At 41.9% G+C, this 23,693-nt stretch overlaps 1 protein-coding gene across 7 annotated transcripts in view; it reads left to right on the forward strand.

The window, feature by feature from the left end:
• The window catches only part of LOC127570084 (uncharacterized), a 53,056-nt gene extending 29,390 nt beyond the window's left edge, over positions 1-23,666 (forward strand). For all 7 annotated transcript variants that reach the window (XM_052015355.1, XM_052015360.1, XM_052015356.1 and 4 more), the window contains 11 exons: positions 2,251-2,595; positions 6,002-6,274; positions 7,019-7,357; positions 8,718-8,987; positions 11,382-11,489; positions 13,397-13,480; positions 14,084-14,161; positions 14,858-14,953; positions 17,285-17,338; positions 19,522-19,565; positions 19,706-23,666. In XM_052015355.1, coding sequence (XP_051871315.1) covers positions 2,251-2,595; positions 6,002-6,274; positions 7,019-7,357; positions 8,718-8,987; positions 11,382-11,489; positions 13,397-13,480; positions 14,084-14,161; positions 14,858-14,953; positions 17,285-17,338; positions 19,522-19,565; positions 19,706-19,774 — 1,760 coding nt within the window. In that variant the 3' untranslated portion in view covers positions 19,775-23,666. The remainder of the gene's footprint in view (positions 1-2,250; positions 2,596-6,001; positions 6,275-7,018; positions 7,358-8,717; positions 8,988-11,381; positions 11,490-13,396; positions 13,481-14,083; positions 14,162-14,857; positions 14,954-17,284; positions 17,339-19,521; positions 19,566-19,705) is intronic.
• The last annotated feature ends 27 nt before the right edge of the window (positions 23,667-23,693 follow it).

Here is a 23,693-nt window from a genome sequence, read left to right on the forward strand (position 1 = left end):
CTTCTTGAAACTCTTTGGAGATCAATCATGTCATCTCACCTTTGGAATTTACCCCAAATTAACCCTGAGACAACTCAGGGATAGAGATTAGAACTTTCTGGCACTGAATATCCCACTGGTGAACTCACTGATCCAGGACAAGCACTTGCATTGGTTTGCTGACCCAGCAATGATCTGAATGCCAAGGAAGAATATTCATATAAATCTCAGCAAAGCCTCATTCCCAACTGCAAACAGTACAAGTGCAGTTCTTCATTCCTCGGATCCGGTGAAACTCTTTATCTTTGCCTGTCTCACTGACCACCGCAACATGGGAGCCCCATTTCTTCCATTCTAACTGAGCTGCAGAGTCACTGGCCCTCACTACAATACTGGAATTTAACTCAATTTAGAAACTCCAAAGAATGATCATGTGTGAAGGGAGAAACATTTCCATGTGCAGGCTCTGTTTATAAATAGAACAGAGACTGAAGACACAAGAGACTGCAGTGCTGGAATCTGGAGCAACAAACAATGTGCTGGAGGAACTCAGCGGGTCGAACAGCATCTGTGAGAGGAAAGGAATTGTCGACATTTCGGGTTGAAACCCTGCATCAGACTCAGTGAGTGTCAGTGAGACAATCAGTGAGTTCACCTTGAGAACAGAGACTGACTCTAGAATTGGGAAAAGCAGAGACAATGCAGCCCTAGTCAAGAATCAACATTGAACAGACTAGTGAGCACATTGCAGACACCTTCTATTGGTGTCACGGATTACCGAGGTTTGAGAATGACCAGGAGACGCAGAAGATTCTTCAAGAAGTTAAACCTTCATTTGCAAACAAAGGCTGCAGTCAGAGAGCTAGTCACTGATTGCCCCTGAACACAGCTCCTGGCCCCCCTTTATAGTACAAGAGCACGTGACTTCAAGCATCCAAGCACAAATAGCAGAAATAAAAAACAGAACCAAATGGCTGCGTAAGGTATAATTAGATTGCCACATCCTGCCTGGCAGATAAGACGTAAGATCGCACCATATCAAAAAGCATGACCATATACGGGTAGTCCTTAGTTATCAACAGAATATTAGTTACCCAGAAGAACATTCTCAATTAGCTTTCACATTTCTCCCACAATCCCTAGTTATCTAGTCATCTTGGGTATAGAACAGATTATGAGTGGACGTGTGTGCAGCCTTAATTTTCCATATATTCTATATTGGCAGCATGGTGGGTTATATGAAGTTTGTGAGCACTTGGAAGTGTGAGAACAGTTTCTGAGGGACCATGTGTTTTCCAGCCTTGATACTCCAAGTTTTCTGTGAAAAGCTGACATTCAGCAATGAGGAGAAGTGTGAACACACTTCATAACCCTTGGGAGGTCAAGAAATGCCTTCCTTATACACATTCAAGAATTCTAAACAGTCCTTCAATTAGGAGGAAGCTGAGAGCAGAAATAACAGAGGCTGCTTTAATTTTGGGTAAGAAAACCGTATTTAAACTAAAAACAGGCAAGTGGAGAGCATTCCATTACATTCATGACTTGTCCTTGAAGGTTGTAGAAAGTCTTTGGGGTGACAGAGGGTTAGTCACTCACAAAAGGATATCCATCCTCTGACCTGTTCTTGTAGCCACAATATGTAGCGGCTTGTCCCGTGGTATCTGGTCAATGGTGAGCCCTGGGATGTTAGTGGTGGGAGATTCAGTGATGTAATGCCATTTAATGTTAAGGACTGGTCGTTAGACTCAGCCCATATCTCTCTCCACTACTTCATTTCTCTAATCTCATTTGCAACCCATTTCCAAACTGTGGAATGTTCAGCCACCTCTTGTTTTCACATCAGAGCTTGTTGTAACCCCACAACTCTCTGCTCACCTTGAATTCTGACCTGTTGAGCAGGCCTGTTCTCAATGCTTTACTATCAGTGATGTTCTGGTTTATTACTGCAGAAAACAAAATCAAGCTGCCATTCTCTTTGAATCTTTATATGCATTATTTCACACCTGGTAATGTTAATTTTCAGTAAATGAGCCAAATAAAGAACAGTATCTTGTGAAAGTTTGGGATTTGTGAAATCCCAACCCAATTATAATCAGAGTCTCCATGAGAAAGGGACAATTCCTCTTCCAACTGGACAGTACGTCACCCTGGTGCTGTGTCACTTCTGAACATAGTTTAAAAACTTACGGAAGATACATTCTCTACTATGTTACTAATTGCACAGTTCGGATTGAGAAGTTATCTGATTTTAAAACTTTTCACTCCTTGCAGGAAGCAAGAATTATATTTACTTTTTCCATGACGAAGGGAACATTTTACTGAAGGGGCTGGACAATCCTGGAAATGGCCCCATTGTCTGGGAATGGAAGCCACACTCAGGGCAACAAACCACAAAGCAATTGGCCACTTTTCACAGAGAAGATCAGCAGTGGGCCGTACAATGGAGTGACGAGTATAACAAAATACCTGGCATCTCCCAGAGGATGAGTGCGGACTGGGGTACCCTTAATCTGAGAGTCAGGAATCCCACCTTTGAACTTGCGGGACTGTTCACCTGGACCCAGACGCAGCCCAGTGGGAAAATCCTGAGACGGTGGGAAATATTTGGGATCAAAGGTAAGCCCAGAAAGGATTAATGAAATATTCCAAATATGAGGCTGACATGTTGTCCTGATCTTCCAGTTCCAATAACCAGCCTGGAATGAATGTGTTGAATTGCCTAACTGGCAACCTGCACTCACCACTACCCCCCTCCCTCCCCTTTGCCCCAAAGACACCTGAATCATCTGTGGCTGTGCAGTTCCTAAGTAGCTCAAACTCTTGGCTCCACAGCCAAGGATGTAGCTTGTGAGTGGTGACCAGGTACCCGGATGATACAGTTGGAGCCCCACTCCCTGCAACACCCTGACTCTCTCTGATAACTCAGTTTCTCTGTATTTAACTCTGATGATCCAAAGAATTTTCAAACAGTTGAAGTCAGTTTAAATAATTGTAGAATTGTTAAATCATTTCAGAAGATGCAAACTTAAAATACCAATAAATTTATTAAAAAAAACCTCTTTAAATGACAATTAATTCACTAATATATCAATATACCATGAAATATGAAAAAATAGACTAAAACTTCAGCAAAGTCTGCTTTTAACGTACAAATGACCAAGCTGGATAGGCCAAGTATGAAGAATATCTGGTGTCTCAGCTCAGTAAGTCACTGAAACCTCCTGGACCACGTCAAAGACGGTGGCCACATGCATCGCATCTGACTTGCAACACATTCCACACCCTTGAGTTGCAGGAGCAGAAATCGGAATGTGCTGACGTTGCATTGCAGCCAGCCTGTGGTTCTCTGGGGACCCATCAACAAGCCTTCAGCAAGGTCCAGCCTGACCTCTCACTGAAAAAAGATGGGTGGGTAAAAAGTCTTTCGTGCAAATATTGAAAGGTGTCTGTTTAGCTAAGCTTAACAGGTGGTTTGCAGTGGGACAAAATCCCTTTTAAGGGCCATTCACTGGGAAATTCAGTCACATACAATGATATTGGTTTATTATTGTCACTTGTACTGAGGTACAGTGAAAAGCTTGTCTTACAAACCAATCGTACAGGTCAATTCATTACACAGTGCAGTTACATTGAGTTAGTACAAAATGCATTGGTGTAGTACAGGTAAAAACAGTAACAGTTCAGAGTAAAGTGTCACAGCTACAGAGAAAGTTCCCTTATACAGTGAGATGGACTATGACCTCACGATCTACCTTGTTGTGACCTTGCACCTTATTGCACTGCACTTTCTCTGTATCGGTATCACTGTATCAGTTATCTACTCAATTCCCTTCTCCCCCATATGCTTTTCCTGTATCAATGTAAACGTATATTCCGTTGAAACTGCAACGTTTTGCTATCAAGTTCCACATTCTCACCACTTTTTGGGTGAAGAACTTTCTTTTGAACTCCCTGATGGATTTCGTTATGACTATCTTCAATTGATGGCTTCCAGTGATGCTTTTCCTCACATGTGGAAATATCCTCTCTGTATCCACTCCACCAAAATCTTCATAATTGGTATTGATTTATTATTGTCACTTGTACTGAGGTACAGTGAAAAACTTGTCTTGCATACTGATCGTACAGGTCAATTCATTACAGTTACATTGAGTTAGTAGAGTGCATTGAGGTTGTGCAGGTAAAAATAATAACAGTAAAGAGTAAAGCGTCACAGCTACAGAGAAAGTGCAGTGCAATAAGGTGCAAGGTCACAACAAGGTAGATCATGAGGTCAGCGTCCATCTCATCGTATAAGGGAACCGTTCAATAGTCTTATCACAGTGGGGTAGAAGCTGTCCTTAAGCCTGGTGGTACGTGCCCTCAGGCTCCTGTATCTTCTACCCGATGGAAAAGGAGAGAAGAGAAAATGACCCGGGTGGGTGGGGTCTTTGATTATGCTGGCTGCTTCACCAAGGCAGCGAGAGGTATAGACAGAATCCAAGGAGGGGAGGCTGTATTCCGTGATGTGTTGGGCTGTGTCCACAAATCTGTGGTTTCTCGTGGTCCTGGGCAGAGCAGTTGCTGCAGCAAGCCGTGATGCATCCAGATAGGATGCTTTCTATGGTGCATTGATAAAAGTTGGTGAGTGTCAAAGGGGACAAACCAAATTTCTTTGGCCTCCTGAGGAAGTAGAGACGCTGGTGAGCTTTCTTGGCCGTGGCATCTACGTGATTTGACCAGGACAGGCTGTTGGTGATGTTCACTCCCAGGAACTTGAAGCTCTCAACCTCAGCACCATTGATGTAGACAGGTGTATGTACCCTGCCCCCATTCCTAAAGTCAATAACTAGCTCTTTCGTTTTGTCGACACTGAGGGAAAGGTTGTTGTCATGACACACATGCCAACCTTTGGTAGGATACACCCCACTGCTACCTCATAACCCCCACTTCCCTGCACCCCCTGTCATCTTTTCCCCAGTGGAAGCAAACCCTGTCCACTCCTCCTGTATTAATATCTCTGGTTCATCCCTTGAAATTCTCTCTGTACCCTCGCCAGTGGTTCTATAGCCTTTTCATAATTGGCAATCAGATCTGTATGAATTACTCTAAGTGTGGCCCAACAGGTTGTGAAACAGATTTAGCATAACTATCCTGTTTTTCAATTCCATCCCTCTTAAAACCAAACCCTTGTGCTCGATTTGATATCATTATGATCTTCCTGAGGTGCAACTTCTAGTGATTGTTGTGCTTCTACTTTGAGATCCCTCTGTTCCTTTATCCTCACACCTTACAGTAAACTGTGCTGCCAATTATTTACTCATTCTGCAAGTTTATTAATATCTTCCTGAGATTTTCCACTGAATCCTCAGTGCTGACAGATTCCCAGTTCTGGGATCATCTTCCAAATTTGGAAATTGTTTTCTTGATTCCAGAGCCTAAATAATTAATGTAAATTGTGACTAACCATGAGAGGAGAAATTAGGCTTTACTGCTGCAGAGAGAGAGTTGGGCTGGGATTCGTTGGTAGAGAGGATGGTGTGTAATCAGGGTGGGAGCTCGAGTTCCAGATTGAAGATTGGTGCCCAGGGAGCTTAGGTGAGGGTCACAGGCTGAGTGGGATGAGAGTCAATTGTTGTGCACTGAAGATCATAAACTGGGTGGGGTTCACTCCAGGGGTGTGGAGCGATGGTGGAAGGCCCAAGGGAGAGTTGGAAGTATATTACTTAAAGTGGGCTGACTTGAAGGGGGTTCCCAGCCCTGGAGCCCACAGACTGGCACCTGCCTGGGCTGTGAAGACCTGACACTGCATGAGTTGGCCCACAAGGAAAAGTTGACCCAATACCATGGAACAGCGGGTAGATAAGGGAGAGGAGGAGGCCAAGGGGGACAGATGGTCACTACCTGGAGGTGTTTATCACCATCACTGAGCACAGCTGGTCAGCATTCAGCCAACTGTCTGTGGGAAAAAGACAATTCTTCCTGCAGCAGGTCAGACAGCTTGTGGGAAACTCAACCACACGTTATGTGTCTGTTTCCGCAGTTGAGGCAGACTCTCAGAGACCCGTGGTGGGCAGTGACATAACCCTCGGCTGCACCATCTCCAGACTCCCAGATACTGTCAGTCTTCACTGGAAACCAAGAGAATCATCTCAGCAGAACAGGAGCAACAACACCGATCAGATCTACCTGAATAACACCATCTATCTGATGGTCCGACACATTGGAGCAGGAAATCCCAATCTGTACACATGGGAAGTGCAGGAAAAGGACTCCATTGTCCTCACTGGAGACAAAAGTGTTGAAGTGGATCAGGGTGAGTCCAAAGCTGCCTTGCAGCAAGTATGAAATAGTTGCTGATATCAAACTTCCACATATTGTACAGTGAGCACAGACTCCACCATGGGCTTTCACTGCAGGATGTGGTCATTGCTTTTACCCTGGGACATGATGTAAATATAAAATGGTGGCACTGAGATTGATGGAGCCACCCAGGTGAACCAATGGATTCAATTCACCTGCAGGAATCAAAGGGAATAAAATCCATCAATGGAGAAAAGCAAATGGTCTTCCAGTCTATAACAGAACAGAGAACTATGTACTAATTAAAGGTGCAGATACAAGACTAAGTTCTTGGCTGAGGCATTTTCCTGGATTCAGTGCTGCTGGTCACTAACTCAAGTGCTCTGAATATCTTACATTTGGGGATGTCTTTGCTGTTCAATAATGTTTTCTGGTATCTTTATCTCTGTTTAAGTGCCTGCTGTGGTGCCAAATGAATGAGAAGTATTTCATAACAGATTGTCGAAATAGTATGGCAGGCTGTACCTCCAACATCAGTGGGGTCTGTCCGTGTTTAGGGAAGATGGGCTTTGTTGCATAGCCAGGCATTTGAACTGTAGGCACCTGGGCCAGCAGTTGGTATATTCCAGCTCCCAGCCGACATCCCTGCCCCAGTGCGGCCCTCCCAGCTGACATCCCAGGAGCCGGGTGTTTGTCCCTGTGGGAACTTGGAACATCTGTAAAAAATCTAATTTTGTTCCCTGTCCCTCTCTTGCAGATTTACACACAAAGATGTACACAGTTTATCGGTCAGATACAAATCACAGTGAACTCGACCTGATTTGTGAAGCTTTTTCTTCATTCACTAAAACCAAATGGACTTGGAGGTCACAACATTTCCAGAATCAAGAGGAGGAGATAGCTTCTGCTTGCATATCCAAACCTATCAATGTCAACAGGAGCTATTTTGGGAATCGACTGAGAACCACAGTGGGAAATCTGAATGGCAAGAATTTCAGTGTGAGGATTGTCCCCGTGTGGTTTGACGATGCCGGAGTTTACACGTGTTCTACGGGATCGTATAAACATGTGACCATTGAACTAATCACAGTTAAAGGTAGGAGACAGAACATTGCCACTGATCTTAATGATGAAGTCACTGAAGTGTAGAGTGCAATCTCTGTGTAAATCTCCCTGAATATTTCCCTATTTTGCTGTGTTCATTTTCCTCCAGAACTTCTGCTCAAATGTACTTGCATTTTATTGAACACAAGATCTGCCCTAAACCAGGCCACACATTGAAATATTCTTTATACTAGTGATAAGGTGGTGATATTTGATTCACACACTTGGAAATGGGTTGGTCACGAGAGTAAATATTTTAGATCCCTGTGCCATTCCACTGCCTGTGATTGTCCTGAATTTGAAGCACAAGGAAAACATGGTGGGGTGGTTGGTAAGTGGTCTCGAGGTGAGGGTCATATGCCTACAAATCAGTGTTAGTAGGAGGTGGAGGGGTTCAGGAGATCGTTGGGTGTGGGTGATGTCCATTAATTGGTGTGCGGGGTCTAATCATATGATTGATAGGTGGAGGAGCCATTGAGTGATGAGTGTGTGGGATTCTAGATGGTGTGAGTCATGATCTGGGATTGGGGTGGGATGAGGATGGAGGTTGGACCTGTGATGGGATGGAAAAGGGGCCAAATGGGAGCCATTAAGCAAAGAAACTGAGGGACCCACCTGCACCTGGTTCCCATTCCTGGCCTGGGACCTGCTCAGGGAGGGTCCCCTTAAGTCTTGCAAAAGCAGATCTCACAGGTGGGTTGGAAACTTTCTCTGGTAGGACTGAGCTGCAGCCCCTCAGACCACCAACCCCAGTGAAAATCCAGGGTACATTTCTGGGGTCCTCAATGTGTTACGTACTGGTACACACAGGAAACTGGGACAAAAGTTGGGTGGAGTTGGTGATCCATGCTGTCAATCGCTGATTTATATTTATAATTTAATTTTCACAAAAATTGGTTAGTGTTGCGCACAAAGACACTGTCTTAAACTATGCTATGTTGAAGCTTTAGTTTTTAGGTTTCAAAAAAATCATTCAAAACCTCTTAAAACAGCCCCAGAGTTTCTTTGCCCCAAAAGTCCCAGTTGAATTTTTGAAGCCTCCCTGAAGGCTCAAGAATGAATGTCATCAATAGAATTCCCAAATAAGGTTCATTCATCCCTGGTAGCAGAGGACAGTTGTGACCAGCACTGCGGGCAAGGACAGTGTTTGGGGCAGTGTTTATTGAGCAATATTTTTGAAACTTGTAAAAGATTGTGAAAACGCAAATTGTGTAATGTAATTTTACACACAATGGCAGTGAGCCTTTGTGTTAGCCATGCACATATCAGATATTGAGGGAAATAAAAACAACACAATTGAATGGAAATGCTAGCTGCTGTTTAAAATCTCATTGAATTTCTCATTTCCACAGTCACAGCTGAGCCATCTGATGTAGTGACTGAGGGAGACACCGTCACCCTGACCTGCTCTGTGTCTGACGTCACTGGACCAATGAGACTGGTTTGGATCAATGGTGATGACAAAACTGTGGAAGCGGAAACATTTATGGAGCAAAGGCAGGAAGAGAAATCTTTACAGCTGATTATTCCGAAAGCTGATGGAGAAAGAAGGAAGTGGAAATGTGGTTTGTTTCATCAAAACACACCCAAGATTTTAATTCCGTATTGTCTGAAGGTGAAAAGTAAGTGTCTCAGTTATGGCTGTTTGTGATCTCCACAGAAAGATTTTGTCACTTGTTGATCTTTTATTCTGATAAGCTCTAATGTCTGAATGTGATTAGATCTCAATCCTAGAGAGTTCTTTTATTTCTCTGGAGTCCATCACAAGTTTGCAAGAATACTTCTAAATATTAAATCCTCCCCAGAAGCATTCTCAGACAATGATGAAAAATATGATGCTTTTGCTTAGAAACTGGATTACACCCCCCTTTTGGTGTACTGCAAATATAATCAACATTTTTTATATTAATATCAAATTAAACTAACTATACAATTGTATTAACCATTCTCTCTGCCATCTGTCAATAACAGTGTTACTGTTTGCCTTACTAGTCTTACTGCTTCTCTGCCGTTCACTATCCCCTTTCTTCCCAGGGGATACAGTGTGGCTGTTGGAAGGTTTTGCACTTTCAGTGACTGCAGCTGTAGATGGGTGTGTCAGGCAACTGCAGGCTTATGGGTCCGGATGGTGCCTGAGTCTTGGATAGCTGGCTGTGGGACACAAGGAAAGGCTTTACTGGAGAGCCAAAGTTGGGAAGAACCTGCTGATATTCTGAGAGAAGTTGGCGTTTTCTAGTTCCATAATGTCACTGGGACTCTCCTAGAATGGACATCAATTGACTGTATATCTGATGTTACTTTTGTTGTACCATTGCCATCAATGCCTCCAGTCCCCCACCAACACATGTGATCAACTCTCTGATGGCAGCAGCCTGCTCCCTGATAGTAACTGTGTGCTCTAGGTAGGTAGGTCCATGTCCACTAGATCCCTCAAGGTTACCGCGCACGTCCATAGGGTTGTTAAGAAGGCGTATGGAGGGTTGGCCTTCATTAGTCGGGATATTGAGTTCAAGAGCCGTTAGGTGATGTTGCAGCTCTATAGAACTCTGGTCAGACCACACTTGGAGTATTGTGTTCAGTTCTGGTCAGAAAGGATGTGGAAGCCTTAGAGAGGGTGCAGAGGAGATTTACCAGGATATTGACTGGATTGGAGAGCATGGGTTGAGTGAGCTACAGCTTTTCTCTTTGGAGAGGAGGAGGATGAGAGGTGACTTGATAGAGGTGTACAAGATGATAAGAGGCATAGATCGAGTGGACAGTCAGAGACTTTTCCCCAGGGTGACAATGGCTAACACAAGGGGACATAATTTTAAGGTGATTGGAGGAAGGTATAAGGGGGATGTCAGGGGTAAGTTTTTTACACAGTGCTGGGTGCATGGAATGCACTACCTGCAGAGATTGTGGGGGCAGATACATTAGGGACATTTAAGAGAGTCTTAGATAGACACATGAATGATAGAAAAATAGGGGGCTATGTGGGAGGGAAGGGTTAGATAGATCTTAGAGCAGGATAAAATGTTGGCACAGCATTGTGGGCCGAAGGGCCTGTAATGTGCTGTAGTGGTCTATGCACTGCTGGAGAACAGCAGTCTGCCCTTGGGTGACTACAACAGTGCTCTGATTGCAGTGGGCTGAGAGTCCACTGAGGAATGAAAACTTTGGTTGGCCTCTGCCTGTGCCTCAGAGCCTGCTCCATCAGCCACCGCACCAAGGGAGAGACCACACCCACTCTCCCTGTGTCCCCTCTTCCAGGATTGGAAATCTGTGCTCCTGGCTCTGCAGAAAGTCATGAGAGAGGTTAGAGATGGGATCCCTGACACTCTTCGACATCTCTTCCATGCTGTCAATCAGGCAGAAGCTTTCTCATGTCTGCTCCCCTCTCATAGTCCTCATCAGACATGTTGAACTCTGACCTCCATGGTCTGTGGCCAACCGCTGCCTGCTTCTGTTAGACCTTCCTTAGAGCCTGAGGAAGGTTCTTAGACCTGAAACTTTAACTCAGTTTCTCTTTCCATGGGTGCTGCCTGATCTGCTGAATGTTTGCATCATTTATAATTTTCATGCTCCTGTTTAGAGGGGATTAAAGTCCTTGGCCAATATCCACCCTATTGTGTGCAGTTCCCATTCAGCCACTTCCAGTATAAACCCATTCATCCACTGTACAGTGGGAAGCCTCGCAACTGAATCGGATCTTTCACTGACTTTCCATCTGCACACATCTCCTGCCAGAGGGACACCTGGTTGAAACCAGGAACTAGAACCCTGTGTGATTTGTTTCCTGTCTCTGACTGATGGGTACTGAGGACAGTTATGGGTACTGAGGACAGTTGTAGCTCTTCAACCTTCTTGAGTGAGGTTAGTTAACCTGGATCAGGAATTAAACCCAGAAGCTCTGAGCTCTTAGGTTAACTGTAAACTAGTCAATGTTGTTAATACTGGGTCATTGGAAGAGCTTTTGAATGATGTCAGTTTAATCTATAAACTAAATGTGAAATCTGTGCTTATTGTTTTGACAGAGGATTACAAATTTAAACACACCACTGTTGTAATTATCGGGAGTCTGGCTCTTCTCCTCATCATTATTCTGGTAATGGTGTTGTGTTTAAGAAAGTGTAAGCTTACAGGTAAGGTGCATGAAACATCCTTAATGCAACACATGATTTCAAAAACTAACAATGACATTTTTTCTTTATTGATTTGCTAAAACATTGTCACATGCAGTGGGTACTATGACTATGTAGTCATAAGGTAACTCCTGTAAGATTTCAGGTGCTTTTCTGCTGTGGTCTGACCACGTAGTGACTGTCACCATCCTCTGAGTAAGCCAATACCAACTGTATATGTCTGAAGTGCTTGTTGATGCACAGTCAGTGTTGTGACGTAGGAAATATGGTCACCAATTTGCGCACACAAGCTCCTGTTGTCTGAGAGTTAAATATTGGCCAGGAGACCAGGATATCTCCACTACTCTTCTGTAATTGGTGCCACAGAACCTTGTGTCCAACTGAGAGGGCATAAGGGCCTTAGTTTAACAAGTAATCACAATGCTGATCTCTGACCAGCTGGTACCTCCAGTGCTGCAGCAATCCCACAATGTGGCAGTGGGAAGTTGGTCTCAATTATGTGCTTAGATTTTCTTCCAATCTACAAAGTAGCATCTGTGGATTTTTGTTCTTTCGAGCATGGGTGATTGGACAGAAGTAAAGATATAAACAAACAGCTTTAACATCTAGAATAACTATCAACTTAGCAGCATGTCTATAATGCAGTAAAGTCGTACCATGCAGTACCATCAGTTCACTGCAACCATGTACACTGAACCAAGCTAGTTTCCTTCTGTTTTCACCCTTTCTCGGAGAAGTGCCTCTAATCATTGTGTATGTATTTATGATAATGCATTGAGAACTCAGACTTGACTATGCCGCTCATAGTCTGTAAATCACAGATGAGTAATCCAACACTATATTCCACAGTCTTCCACTGCTTACAAATATATACTCCCAAGATCTTGGACAAGGAAATAAGTAATGTATCATGTCATGTGTGAAGAAACAGAGTCCTGAATCATGAATTATTTTAAAGTAATTACTGTAAAATAATTCATGATTCAGGACTTATTGGCAAGACCAATATTTATTGCACATTGCCAGTTGCTCAGTAATACGAATGAGTGCCACACTAGGTCACTCCAGAAGAGAGACAAAAATTAATTAGGTTAATGTGGAGTCAGATTGAGTAAGGATGTTCTTGCTTCCGTGAAGGGCGTCAGTGAACCAGTTGTGTTTTACAACAACCTGATAGTTTCACAATTATTGTTGCTCATGTCAGTAGGAACGGTAGTGCAGGGCAGGCACAGTAGTATAGCGGTTAGTGTAACGCTATTACAGCACCAGCAATTCAGGTTCAATTCCGGCTGCTGTCTGTAAGGAGTTTGTACGTTCTCCCTGTGTCTGTGTGGGTTTCCTCCGGGTGCTCTGGTTTTTTCCCACATTCCAAAGGCGTACAGTTTAGGAAGTTGTGGGCATGCTATGTTGGCGCCAGAAGAGTGGCGACACTTGCGGGCTGCCTCCAGAACACACTGCGCAAAAAGATTCATTTCATTGTGTTTCGATGTACATGTCACTAATAAAAAAATATCTTATCTTATTCAGAATTTTTTAAAACTAATTTCAAATTTTCAATTTGCCATGTGGGATTTGAACTTGTGCCTTCTGATCAAACCTCATAGTCCCAGTTTAATGTTCAGTTAGCTATGACAGTGGCATTGTCCCTTCACCAAACTAGATTATGTGCCCATTGCCTGAAGCGGGTGTTGAACATGAATAAATATTCAGTTGCAAACAGTTGGATGGCAAACAAATCACCAAGTCTTGTATGCCGTGAGTTCAAAAACATTAACTGTACATAGTCATAATTTCTGTTATACTTGTAAAGGATCTCAGCTAATTGGCAATTTGAGTTTGTACTGTTGAATGTATGATACTAAAAGAAAAGTTAAATGCATTTTAAGAGGTCTCCTTTGTCTGGCCAGGTTTGGGAAAGCAGAAGCAATCAGAGGGAAACGTACAAGATGAATCTCACCTTTATTCAAGTACCAATGAAATCCATCATCAAGGTGATGAAAAATTATGCATTACTGGGATTTTGCAAGTGTGTTCCATTTGCTTACGGCAGTTCTGTCTCCTCTTTACTGATTACACTGTTGTGCTTTTATCCTGTAATAACTCAGCTGTAGAATGCATTTGTTATTAACTCAGGATTTGATGTACTTCCATTAATTATCAGATTTTGTATAAGTGACATGTCATATTCTTATCTTCAATCTCTATAAACATTGAGAAACCATGATACTTAACAGTCTGCACATGTTTAGCACACCTTGTTTGCTGTGGTTCTTCACTAATGATGAAAGTAATAGCTCTATATTTATCCCATTGCACTTTCCCCCTCATTTTTTTGGGATATCATGATCCCACCACTAAATTCCTCCAGCAAATGTCATAACTAATCTCAACTAGAGCCAAAGATTTAACTTACCAAGAGCAATGTTTTTAGGCAATGCTTTCAGACAACAATGTCTTCTTTCAAATGAGGAATGAGTCCATGTTCCTGATTATCCTAGATGTCAATAGTAACAGGACACTTTTTCTAAAAATACCTACTATAGCTCTTTGAAAATAGTCCTTTTAAATGCTTAATCAAAATTTTTTTTTCCCAGGAGGTAATGAGAAACAAATACCTGAGACCAGTCATAATGCTGAATATATGTCTGTAAGCAGGAAGTCAAAGAATAGAGGTAGGTAGATACATTATATTCCACATCTTTATGTATTATCATCAAAAATGCTGTCAGATTTCATGGAGATAACAATTCTATTCTAATTTTTCGGTCAAAGTCCTACAGATTAGTAAAGGTTAATTCTGAGTGATTTTTAGTCTTTAGTTAAATATGCATTTGTAATGGTGATCCATTATACAAGCCTCTTTTTCTGGTGAGTTTAACCATTCTGTACTTCATTGGTTTGCAATCAGAGTAATGGAATAAAAAGTAGAGACACACTGATCAAACCAACAGCCCTCTCTGGAGTTTATCTTCCCTTGGGTCCCTCCAAACCTTCCTCATCCAACTGTAGGCCTTGCCTCCATTCCTGATGGTCTAGAAGTGTGATGAATCAACAAACATTAAGAAACCATAACAGGTAACAACAGATTGCTCGAGTTTAAATCCCTCTTTGTTTTTACAACTCAATTGACAGCTACATAATGAGTCCACAGCACTGACCCTCCCAAAGTGACCATTCATTGCATGAGATCATCGACCATTCAACACACTTCAGCAGCACTTCAGTGCTTTTAAAATCATTGTAAAAGTTTAAAGCAAAAAAATTAACTACTGTGTGAACATCCCATATTAGACAGTATTGTTTTGTCCAGAACTGATCCCACATTTCTGACTAGGTTAACAATTTAAATAGAAACATTTATTTTCCAGGTGCTAACAAGACACCAGACCCTAACAAGACACCAGACCCTGAGACAAGTCATTTTGCCGAATATTCAACTGTCAATTGGGAGCCAAGACAAGAAGGTAACGAGATCTCTGTGGAGGGAGTGTTAAGTCAGATTTCAAAGAGTGAAAAGTCTGGTTCAAGTTAACTCCACTGAAAGCTCTACAAGTACACAATGAAAAACTGAGACAGTGGTCCTCAAAGTCCTGCATGTATAAACAGGGCTCTCTGGAGGATTTCAAGCCACAAAGGATGTAATATTTTTCTGCACACATTATGCAATGTATTGCATGGATAGGAATTGGCCTTCTGTGTGATTGTGTGCAGCACCACAAATGAAGTAAAAGTCACAGAAGACTGGTACCCCACTTAGCCCTCCCCAGCAGTTCACTGAATCACTAGCCCTCTTGGTCCTCCAATCATAACACTTAAAGCTATGCACCACCCTGTACTTTAAAACAAGATGCGTTCTCAGGCTGCGTGTGGTTACAATTGTGTAAGAACCTCCCTGCTGCTGCTTGTGTTGGGTTCCAGGAGACTGGTCTGAATCCCTGCCCTTTGCTGACTCCCTGACAGCAATGAGTCACCCAGGGCTCGGGGTGTAGAGGCTCCCTGTGAGGGTTGGTGTTAGGTGGGCTGTTTCATCTGCCCTGTACTGAGATATGGGAAGCTCAAGGCTGCACCCTAGAGTGGAACTTATGTTGACAACTAACTGGATCCATTGATCTCTTATCACCACCTGTTGGATGTGGTGGAAATTACTGTCCCCCTCATCTCCGATGATCACTACTGAGTTTGTTACAATGGGGAGAGCTGTGCAGCCAAATAAAGAGGAGTCGTCAACAGTTTCCAACATATCTGGAAAGAGGTGATGAGTGAGACCGCAGGATCTGAGCAATCTGTCAACACGTGGAGCTAGTCCCCAGTCATGTCTCTCACTCTCCATACTGACCAGGGTGCAGCTCTGAGTTCCACATCTGAATGGGGCCAACATCAGCGCTCGCAGGGAGCTGTTGTACGTTGTCTCTGACTCGCTCCACACCTAGCCATGCAGTGATGTATGCCTTTAACCACTTCACAGCTGCAGGAGCACCAGCAGAGGGCTGAGCCCACAACCAGGTTCCCTGCACAGTACCATGTAGCAATGGAGTGGGAAAAGACTCTCACCAAGTTCCCAACACACCAGCACCATTAGTAATGCATCTCTCCACAGATAGTACCAGAATAACCTCTGATTCCACTGGTGCTTTCATTCCTGGGAACATTCTCAGCATGAAGCCAAGTACCAGTGTACAAGTTGTAAGTGTCTTGATGTGCTGGATGCTGTTAAGGTATTCCTCATGGCAAGGATCATTGTTATCAAGCCCCATATCCCTGTCAAGTGGAACAAACTTGTCTATTCTACAGTTCACTCACTCATTTCACTTCCTGTCCTCACTCTGACACCACTTATCTTTCTGGGCTCCTCAACTCTCCCAACTGTGACGTGCTTAAAAATAATATGAATCACCAAAATAAAGTAAACCTGTAGTAACAAGTGTAGATGTTAGGTCCACACACCTTTTCAACACTTGCTATCCAGGTTCACAAAGGGACAGGTAACATTAGGTTATATACTGGAGGCTGTCGCTCCTTGTAGAAACAGAGGAAGAGGAGGTGGGAGAAAAGAGAATAATATTGGAAACAAAAACATGAGTTAGCCACGTTCTTGATTTGCACTGTTTAATAAATCCGAAACCATGCTATCTGTAATGTTACACAACAGTTAATCTGGCAACACCTTTGCTTTGGAAACAGAAGGCTGTGGTTTCAATACCCAATTAAGACCTTAGTGTAATCTAGACTGATGCTTCATGGAGGCTACAAAAGTGCTGTTTTTTGGTTGAGACCAGTTTTGCTAGTAAACTGAAGATGTTTGGAAGGAGAGCAGGGAGGTGGCCTGATGAAAATTCTTAAGATATCTTCTATTAGTCACATTTACATCGAAACACACAGTGAAATGCATCTTTTGCACAGAGTGTTCTGGGGGCAGCCCGCAAGTGTCGCCACGCTTCTGGCGCCAACATAGCTTGCCCACAACTTCCTAACCCATTTGGAATGTGAGAGGAAACCGGAGCACCTGGAGGAAACCCACGCAGTCACGGGGATAAAGTACAAACTTCTTACAGACAGTGGCTGGAATCGAACCCGGGTCACTGGCGCTGTTATAGCATTATGCTAACTGCTACACTACTGCGCCTGCCCTTCTACTGTTAGCAACATAACTGATAAGTTATTTAATTTACACTTGAAATATTAATAACGTTACTCATCTAACAGATGTTTCCACTTCAGAAGTAATCCATTATTTACTTTGCTTTAAGGCCTCCACATATGAAAGCAAATTCTTTGTTTCTATCTCATCTCTCCAGACACACAGGAGGATATTCATTATGGATCCATCTCCTTCCAGAGAAATGCATCAGGTTGTATAAAGGCTTTTTTCCCAACTTTTTTTTCAGTATTTTTCTTATCAAGTTAAATTTTATTAGTACTGGGTCTGAAACCCTGTTGTCTTTGGTCACCTTATAACAGCATCAGGCAGTCCTGAAATAAAGCTCTTCACTCTGCCCATTGATCCACAATGGGTCAGACAGCTGAGGCTTAGTAGTCCAGCCTTCTGAGGATTCAACTCCTCCTCCAGAGATCTGAACACTGACATCTGGGCTGATGTTACAACCCAGTAGGGCATTAATTGGTGGTGCTGTCTTTCAGGTCAGAGGTTAAACCAAGGCACCATTTGTGTGAGGTATATAAAAGATACCACAGCTTAATTGTGAAATAGTGAAAGGGATTTATGCTTAATGTCCTATCCATGTACCAATTAACTTAACTAAGTAAAAGGCCTAGAAATTTGGTTCAGAGAAATCTATTTGCACTTTTCATGTCTTAAAGAGTACACAGCAAGCATTTGTTCTCATTTTTATCGGTATTGCACTCTTCCTGGTGCAGTTCCTGTCATAATTCACCCCAAACACTTGTATTTTCCCTGAAGCATTTTACACATGTAATATTATTATGTAATAATATTATGTAAAATGTGCATATTATTTACAAGAAATTGGATCAAAGGCCATAATTTAAAGCCCATGTTATTAACACACATTTCACCAAGGAGAATAATCATTTTGAAAATAGTAAAACCTGCCTAATCTAAGGTGCCTCAAGATACTATTATGTGTAGAAAATCATCTGTAAATTTTTTTTCTGTTAATCTTTGTGCCTAGCAGCCCTTAACACACATTGGGACTTCTGTGAACTGCTTATGGATAATTACAGTTCACAGACCTTTCGAATGTATGACTCTATGATATTGCTGATCACAGTAACTTGGAACCACACAGCACAGGAGTTAAACTGCCCGCTCCATACTCTGGAGGGTTTCTCTCAGGAGATCCATGCATCATTAAACCCATCCCCCCCCACCCCACCCTACAGCCCCCCCCCCAAAGATCAGTGATCCCTCCCCATTTTTTCCTATCTATCTGACCCCACTTGTTTTGGCTCTATCTCCATAAGTCAGCGTGCAAGTGACTTTGGAGATGTCTTCCTAGCAAGCGGCTGTGTGCACATATAAGGCAGTATGTAATAATGGTATCTTTTTTCCAAAATATACCTGGGACATGCCCTCTTCCTGCTACTACCATCGGGGAGGAGGTACAGGAGCCTGAAGACCCACACTCAATGTTTCAGAAACAGCTTCTTCCCCTCCGCCATCAGATTTCTGAATGGTCCATGGACCCATGAGCACTAACTTGTTATTCCTCTTTTGCACTATTTGTTTATTTTTGTAACTTGGAGTAATTTTCATGTCTTTACGTCTTGCACTGTATTTCTGCTGCAAAACATCAAATTTCATGACATGTCAGTGATAATAAATCTGATTCTGAAGACGTACATTATTCATCATTTAGTAAAAGTGAGGGTAAATCACTTTCTTAAAGCAAAGATGTCTCAGTTTCACAATTTGTGTGGTGACTTCAAATTTGATGTTTGGGCACACATTTAACACACCATTAAGTGGATATATGGAGTATATGGTCATTCTCATATAACTATTTGTGGAAGCTTGCTTTGCCAATTTGACTGCTGGGCTTCTTTCATTACAAGAATGACCACAATTCAGAAGCACTTAATCACTGTGGAGTATTTTGGGATGTTCTGAGATTCTTTCAGACACTGCCTAAACACACATTTGTTTTACCACCAACCTCAGGATACCCATTGACACAACCCATGTGAAATTCCCGATTTACGATGAACTGAAGAAAGTACAGATCATGCACAAGATCTGACCCAAGCGGAAACCATACAGAATTAAAAAAAAATAATAGTAAAGCACCTCAACCTACCAGGCAGGGAAATGCAGTGACAATGGTACCATTTTGAGAATCAAAACGTCATTACACAGAGGGAAAATAAACACTGGTGAAAACACAAAGGAGATTATGGTTCAGTGATGTTCATGATTTTCACTGTCAAATATTCATTTCCTTTGTTTTTCTGAGTTCAATGTGTTTAGGACATTAGTAACCCATTTCTCAGTTTTTGTCAGTGCATACTGTATGCCAGTGTCATCCTCTAAATGTGATTTTTGCAATTATCACAGGACACAGACATGGTACATCATCTGCTAACCAGCCTTCAAATATTGTAAGTACATTGACTCCTGTTGGAGAGCTCCCATATCTGACAATATTAATTTCTGCAACAAATTTATAAAGTTGCTTTCTGATGTAAAGAGATGCAATAGCAAATTACTCCCACGTCATTGTTTTTATTCTCTTTGTCAGAACCTGGTCTCTTCAAAGGAAGATGATTCATCTGTCATCTACGCACAAATAGCACAAACAGAAATTTGAATAATCTGCAGAGAATAGAAAAGATGGAATTGGATATGTGGAATGAAGCAACTTTGAATTGAAATCTTAACTTTAGAACTGTTGTGTAGCTTGCATCCTTTGTACTTGTCCTGGATTAACATCATCATTACATAAGGCTTTTTAAGTACCAATATAACTTTTGAATAATGGGTTAGAAGTAGGAATCAGTTCTCTTAATATAGTTCCAATACTACTACTTGGCTTCTGCAGATGTCATGTAAAATGGAAGCAGATATATTGTGTAGAAAAAAATGAACATTTTAGCTAACTTTGCTGCCAATTCAGCTAGCATCTGAGAATTGCAATATCTAATAATAATGATTGTAAGTAAAGCACAGAAGTCCAGCTGAGGTGAGGGAGCCCTTGAAGCACTCCATTTGCTACATTTTGTGCATCTGTTCTTTGAAGTAGATTAAAGACCTTAAGACTCATCTCAGAGGCCTTCAGCTTCTGAACAAGATGTTTTTGCTGAGGGGAGTTGTCACAACATGCAACCTGATCAGTTGCCTTTTAAAATGCTTTTGCATCCTTATGACATAGTTGGGTCTTTGTTGAAGAAAATAGAAGTTAAGGGGAAAGCCTAAGGCACTTGTATGGGAACAGGACCAGAAAGTTTAAGAATCTATTTTAATTGTGTCATCCAATTCCTGCTGAACTGATGCAGGGTTTCAACCCAAAATGTCGACAATTTCTTCCCCCCCCCCCCCCACCCCCCCACAGATGCTGCTCGACCTGCTGAGTTCCTCCACTAGATTGTTTCTTGGCTTAGAATCACCCTTTATTTTCCATGGGTGCATCTTGATAACATTGTTTATTTTTGTCTAAATTTGGAGCATTTCCTGATAATTGAAACTTGGTGTCATCCTATATCATTTCTTCAGCATTAAATATGAAGCAGTGAAATAGTGGCTTCAGTGGTTCACAGGTCGAGCATGTTTATGTGAAAGACTTCAAAAGGAGAACCCATTCCTCTAAAGCCCCCTCATATATTTTGGCAGCCCTGATGGTCAGGAAAGTGCCTGTTGAGGTATAAGGAAAGAGAGCAGAAAAATCGTACTTTGTGTCTTCAAACAGCAAACAAAAGGGGTGAAATTGAATGGGATCAAGAACACAAAACTGGCCCAATCGCATTTGTCATTCATTACCCAACATGCCTGATACCTAGTTACATTCAGGCAGCATTTCATTTATTTTTGCTGAATTGTGTCAAGAGAGACTGTAAATGTGCAGCATTGCAGAATATCTTAAAAACAATCTATTGGTAATTGAAAAAGTTAGCACTAAACATAAGACTTTTTAACAGATACAATGGGATTGTTCAGAGGTTGTTCAAATAGTGCTTCTGATAAGACAGATGCCTATGACTGTAATTGGAAAGATATTTTACTTTAGTTCCAACTTCCAAGTGCAACACTGCCCAGGAGGTGAAAGAAATTATTCCTATCTTTTAACATATAGTCAAAAATTATACATGCATTCAAATAGGACTGATTCCCTTCTGCAAGTTAGACAGCCGGGTTACTGTGGGACAAAGTTTAATAAGCTGACCAGGTTGAAAATGCCTTTGACTCCAATAACCAGAAGGAACCGTGGAGCACTTTCTTCAAGTATGGCTGTGTACAGAAACATGTCTATTTTATATTTGTTTCATGAGTGGCTTATAAACCATGATACTAACCAATAGGTCTATTACCTCATTTTCCTGACACGGATTTAACTTGCACCTTACATTCAACAGACTTCCCTGGGATTGGAGCTCATTAGAATTTATGGGATACTATATAATCTAAAGTGTCTATACTCCTGAATAAGGTAGCCTGAACCTGACTAGTTGAGTGGCTGTATGTAGATGACATTTGCATTTGTATGCACTCGGAGGCTTTGGTTCAAGCATTGTTGACTCATTCACTGAGGTACAAGACAGGCCTTATGATTAATATTTCCAAGACAACGGTCCTCTACTAGCCTCTCCACTCTGCACAACACCCTGAAAAACATGGACCACTTTTCCAGTCTCAGGAGCCACATCTTAGCAGAGGCAGAAATCATTCACCGTCACTTTCAATGAGTCAGCACAACCTTGGATTAGTTGAGGAAAAGGGTGTTCGACGATCAAGAATTCATTCCTGGCACAAAACTTGTAGTCTACTAGGTTGCAGTGAACCCACGCCTTCCTCAACAGGCATCTCAGTGCACTTGAAAGATACCACCAATGGTGTTTCCACAATATCCCCAAATTGACAGGAAGATAAGTAAATCAACATCAGTCTCTTCTCTCAGGCCACCATCCCAAGCACTGGGGTCCCACTTTGAAAGGACGGAGGATCTGCATATTGAACTCATCTTGACCTTTGATATCCCAAAGGGAGGGTTAATGTTAGCTCAAAGCCAACATTAACCCTTTCTTCACAGATAGTGCAAGTGGATCTTGAATGTCTATTTGATAAGGCAGAGGGGATTTCAGTTTATTGTTTCATCCAAAAGATGAATTTCCAAAGGCATAGTCTGAATAAGGATTGGTACAAGTTTACATTTCAATTTCCTTCAAATAAACCATGGCCTTTGGCTTGTTTTAATTATAGCTTATGTAACACATGTCACTTGCTTTAATGATTTGTGTTTTTCTACTGTAACATCCCTTTGCTCCTTGACCCCATTTAGAGTCTTCTTTCCTTATTTATCTTCCCAGAACCATATGATACCTGTTGAAATCTGTTGGCCACTTATATAAAATGGAAAGATCTTTTCTTTTCTACAGCTCTGTAGAAACTGTCAAATGTTTATTATCCCAGTTCCAGTCACCGAACAGTGACTGCACTTTTTGCCTTTTGGACTGTGAAAGAATACAGCACAGTTCATTTTCTCTTAAACTACAAAGTCTTGTGTCACAGCTTCTGATGCAAGTTTTAGCTTTGAAAAACAATTATGTTCTATAAAATTGCACTTAGGAGCAGGTGCACTTTCATAAAAAAGCTTATGACCAATAGAACTGAACCATGATTAAATGTAAAATCTTGAGTATTTGGATTTAATGCATCATGTGCATGCTATGGCTTTGAATCATTTCAGAAATCACCGCTAACTGTCCTTGGAAGTGGTGAAGAAAGTTACTTCATTAAGGAAACCAGGGATGAACAAAATAGCGGACTTGCCAGCAATTCTCCCACCTGGGAATGAATAATAATGAAAATGGCCACAGCACAAGGGTATTGTTGTGGATGGACATCTGGTTTCACTGTGCGCCCATTCCAAAGAGCAGGTGGAAATGGGGATAGATAGTGTTTATAATAATCATTTTATCTAGCACCTTTGATCTTACAAAACATACCAAGATGATTCAAACAAAAATTGACAAGGTGAAAGGCCTATCAGCTGAGACGATAACTATGTCTCTTTCTCTACAGAAGCAGCCTGTCCTGCTGTGTATTTCCAATATTTTCTGTTTTCATTGCAAAAATAGGAATAGCTTAGTGTACTGGAAAGCTGTGAACTGACCAGACAAGACATCCCTTTTGCTATTTAGACAAAGTCTTGGAGTGTTTCTCCACTGGAAGAAAGGGGAAGTTTCTTTGTTCATGTTATTTCTCTCAAACAGCCCTCATTAGCACATCAACCATGACTACTTCATCAACAGCTTATCTACATGGCAACCTGACCTCATCCAATCAGAGGTATTCCTTTTTCCCTTCCAGCCTTCCCCCACATTCTCTCCAACTTAAAATAAATGTTTCTCTCTTTCCTATCTCTGATGAAGGGTTTTCAACCTGAAACGTTGCATGTTTCTTTTCTCACAGGTGCTGCCTGACCTGCTGAGTGTTTCCAGCATTTTCCCTTTTTATTCAAATAAAAATGTAGCCATTGTGTCTCCCTATCCTGAGAGTCAGTCTCTTTTTATGTA

Source organism: Pristis pectinata, chromosome 4 (assembly GCF_009764475.1).
Source record: "Pristis pectinata isolate sPriPec2 chromosome 4, sPriPec2.1.pri, whole genome shotgun sequence".
NCBI classification, from domain to species: Eukaryota; Metazoa; Chordata; class Chondrichthyes; order Rhinopristiformes; family Pristidae; genus Pristis; species Pristis pectinata.